The 2,150-nt window shown below is 38.6% G+C and overlaps 1 protein-coding gene across 1 annotated transcript; it reads right to left on the bottom strand.

The window, feature by feature from the left end:
* Nucleotides 1-350: 350 nt before the first annotated feature.
* Nucleotides 351-1,667, bottom strand: LOC140985720 (senescence-specific cysteine protease SAG39-like). Its single transcript, XM_073453651.1, has 2 exons — nucleotides 1,203-1,667; nucleotides 351-1,120 (listed from the first exon to the last, which is right to left on the bottom strand). The coding sequence occupies exons 1-2, from the start codon at nucleotides 1,633-1,635 to the stop codon at nucleotides 528-530; spliced, it is 1,026 nt and encodes a 341-aa protein (XP_073309752.1). The 5' UTR covers nucleotides 1,636-1,667; the 3' UTR covers nucleotides 351-527.
* Between the last annotated feature and the right edge of the window lie 483 nt (nucleotides 1,668-2,150).

The following is a 2,150-nucleotide window of genomic DNA, read 5'->3' as shown; positions in this document are numbered from 1 at the left end:
TCAAATAAGATATTAAAAAATCAATTGGGATTCCTACATGCTTAATGATACATTTTTGTGCTATTTTGTTGTACGATGAAATTTTACTATAGTGGAACAAATTTGAGCTAAAAAAGTGATTTTTATCACCTTTGAAGTTATCAATATGAAGATTTAAAATAATCTTCCGTTTTCTACGGATTCAACCGTACTCACCATTACATTATTTATATTTTGGAAGTAGGAACTCAAACGAGCTTTTTATCGAGACGAATTCTGAATAGCTCGTCAATGATTTGGTTCATTTACATCTCAAAGCTTAAATAATTAATTTGGGTTATAACCAATCAGAATAATAATGGTGCAAAATACTTAAAGATGTTAATTACTTAGTTCATATATAAGTCTCAGAAGTGTACATTTGATGGTGCATAAAATTAAATAATTGCATGTATTCATGCATTATGAGTATGCACACTCCACCCAACTTCAAGAAAGCAAAATAGCCCTAGTCTCGGCTTCAAAGTCAAAAACACAAGAAACAGATCTCAAACCGTCGGATAACAAGCTTGCATGGCAATCCCACACATCCCTTCCTTAGCCTCAACATCTCTCGCAACTTTCACATATCCCGCCTCACCCCAATTTGATCCCCAAGAATTCTTAACCAGCCAATATTTCGTCCCATTTTCAGTCTTTCCATATCCAACCGCCGTTACTCCATGATCTAAATTTGTCCCACAATCGCCCGTGATCACGCCACCGGAGTAAAACTGGAAAGATGCTCCACTTGCATCAATGGACACTGATACCGGTTGGTTTGCCACTGCTTTAAGTAAGGAAGATTCATCATTGACTGGCACGTTTTCATAGCCGGTTATCTTTGCCGCACTCGAGGCTTCCTTTTGGCTGTTGCAGGAGCCCGAGGTTCCTTGATATGGGTAGTCAGATTCTGTGGTGAGCCCTTTGTTCTTTACTATGAATTTGAATGCGGCCTCCATCAGACCTCCCCTGCAGCCCTGATTGTCGCTCGTTCTATCGCAGTCCATGAGTTCTTGTTCGGATAATGACATCAGTTTGCTTGATGAAATTTGGTTGATGCCTTCCATTGCTGCAACTGTAGAAAATGCCCAGCATGAACCTGCAGTATACAAACAAAATTTTATAAAATACTACTATTTCCCGATTTTGCCGATAATGTAATGAATTTTTAATTTGTTTACCACATTGGCCTTGATCTTTGACTCCAGTCACGGCTCCCTTTTCTCTCCAATCCATGCTCTCAGGAACATCTTTTACACCTTCGTATCTAAAGGGTGTCGACGACTTCTTTTGAGGGAACTTCTTGTATCCATTACGAGCTGCACGGAACTCTTTGTTTTCCAAATCAGCAAATTCATTTATACCAAGCTTATAAGTTCCAGTTCCCACGCTGTTCGAATTTTCGATAAACTCAACATTCTTCTTGAATATCTCGAATCTCTTGGCCTTCTCGTCTTTGTCTTTGTAAGCACGTCCATACTTATGCATCCAATGCTTGTGCCTCGCAGCCATATTGGTTCGGTCTAGACTGCTTCGACATATTGCTGAAGATGAAAACATGCCAAGAATCAACACTAGTGTAAGATAGATTCGTGTGTCAAATTTCGAAGCCATTTGATGCAGAAACTTTGAAATGTGTATGAATGCTTTAGCAAAATGAGAATGAATGGATTTAGGAATCAAGACTAGGGTATTTATAGAGGTTAAATCCCTTGTTAAATGATTAATTGAACGAGTCACAAGGAGATAGAGCTCGATCGACAAGTTTGTTATGATATGGGCGTAGAATTCGGGTTTTTGACAGAGAAATTATCCATTGAATATGTTTTTGGATTATGTCCTAAAGATCACGCAGATAAAAAATCAGACCCGGAGCTATGACTACGTAGGAGGAAGAACGTGCACTGGTCTCGCAACAAGTGGCAGTCATGAAGCCTCAACGCCTAAACCAAAATAAAAGGTAAAACCTTGTACCCGAGAAACTTGGAAAGGTTGCCGCGTACTGGATCAAATGAGAAACTAGTATCTAGGAGGAAGAAGAGGACGAGTTCTTTTTCTTTTTTTTAAGTAAAAATTGAGAATGATCTTCTTTGTTATTTGTAATATAGATGCTCTAATTGATTTTTGGC

This window comes from Primulina huaijiensis, chromosome 1, assembly GCF_012295235.1.
Source record: "Primulina huaijiensis isolate GDHJ02 chromosome 1, ASM1229523v2, whole genome shotgun sequence".
Lineage (NCBI taxonomy): Eukaryota > Viridiplantae > Streptophyta > Magnoliopsida > Lamiales > Gesneriaceae > Primulina > Primulina huaijiensis.
This window is presented reverse-complemented; position numbering and strand designations above follow the sequence as displayed.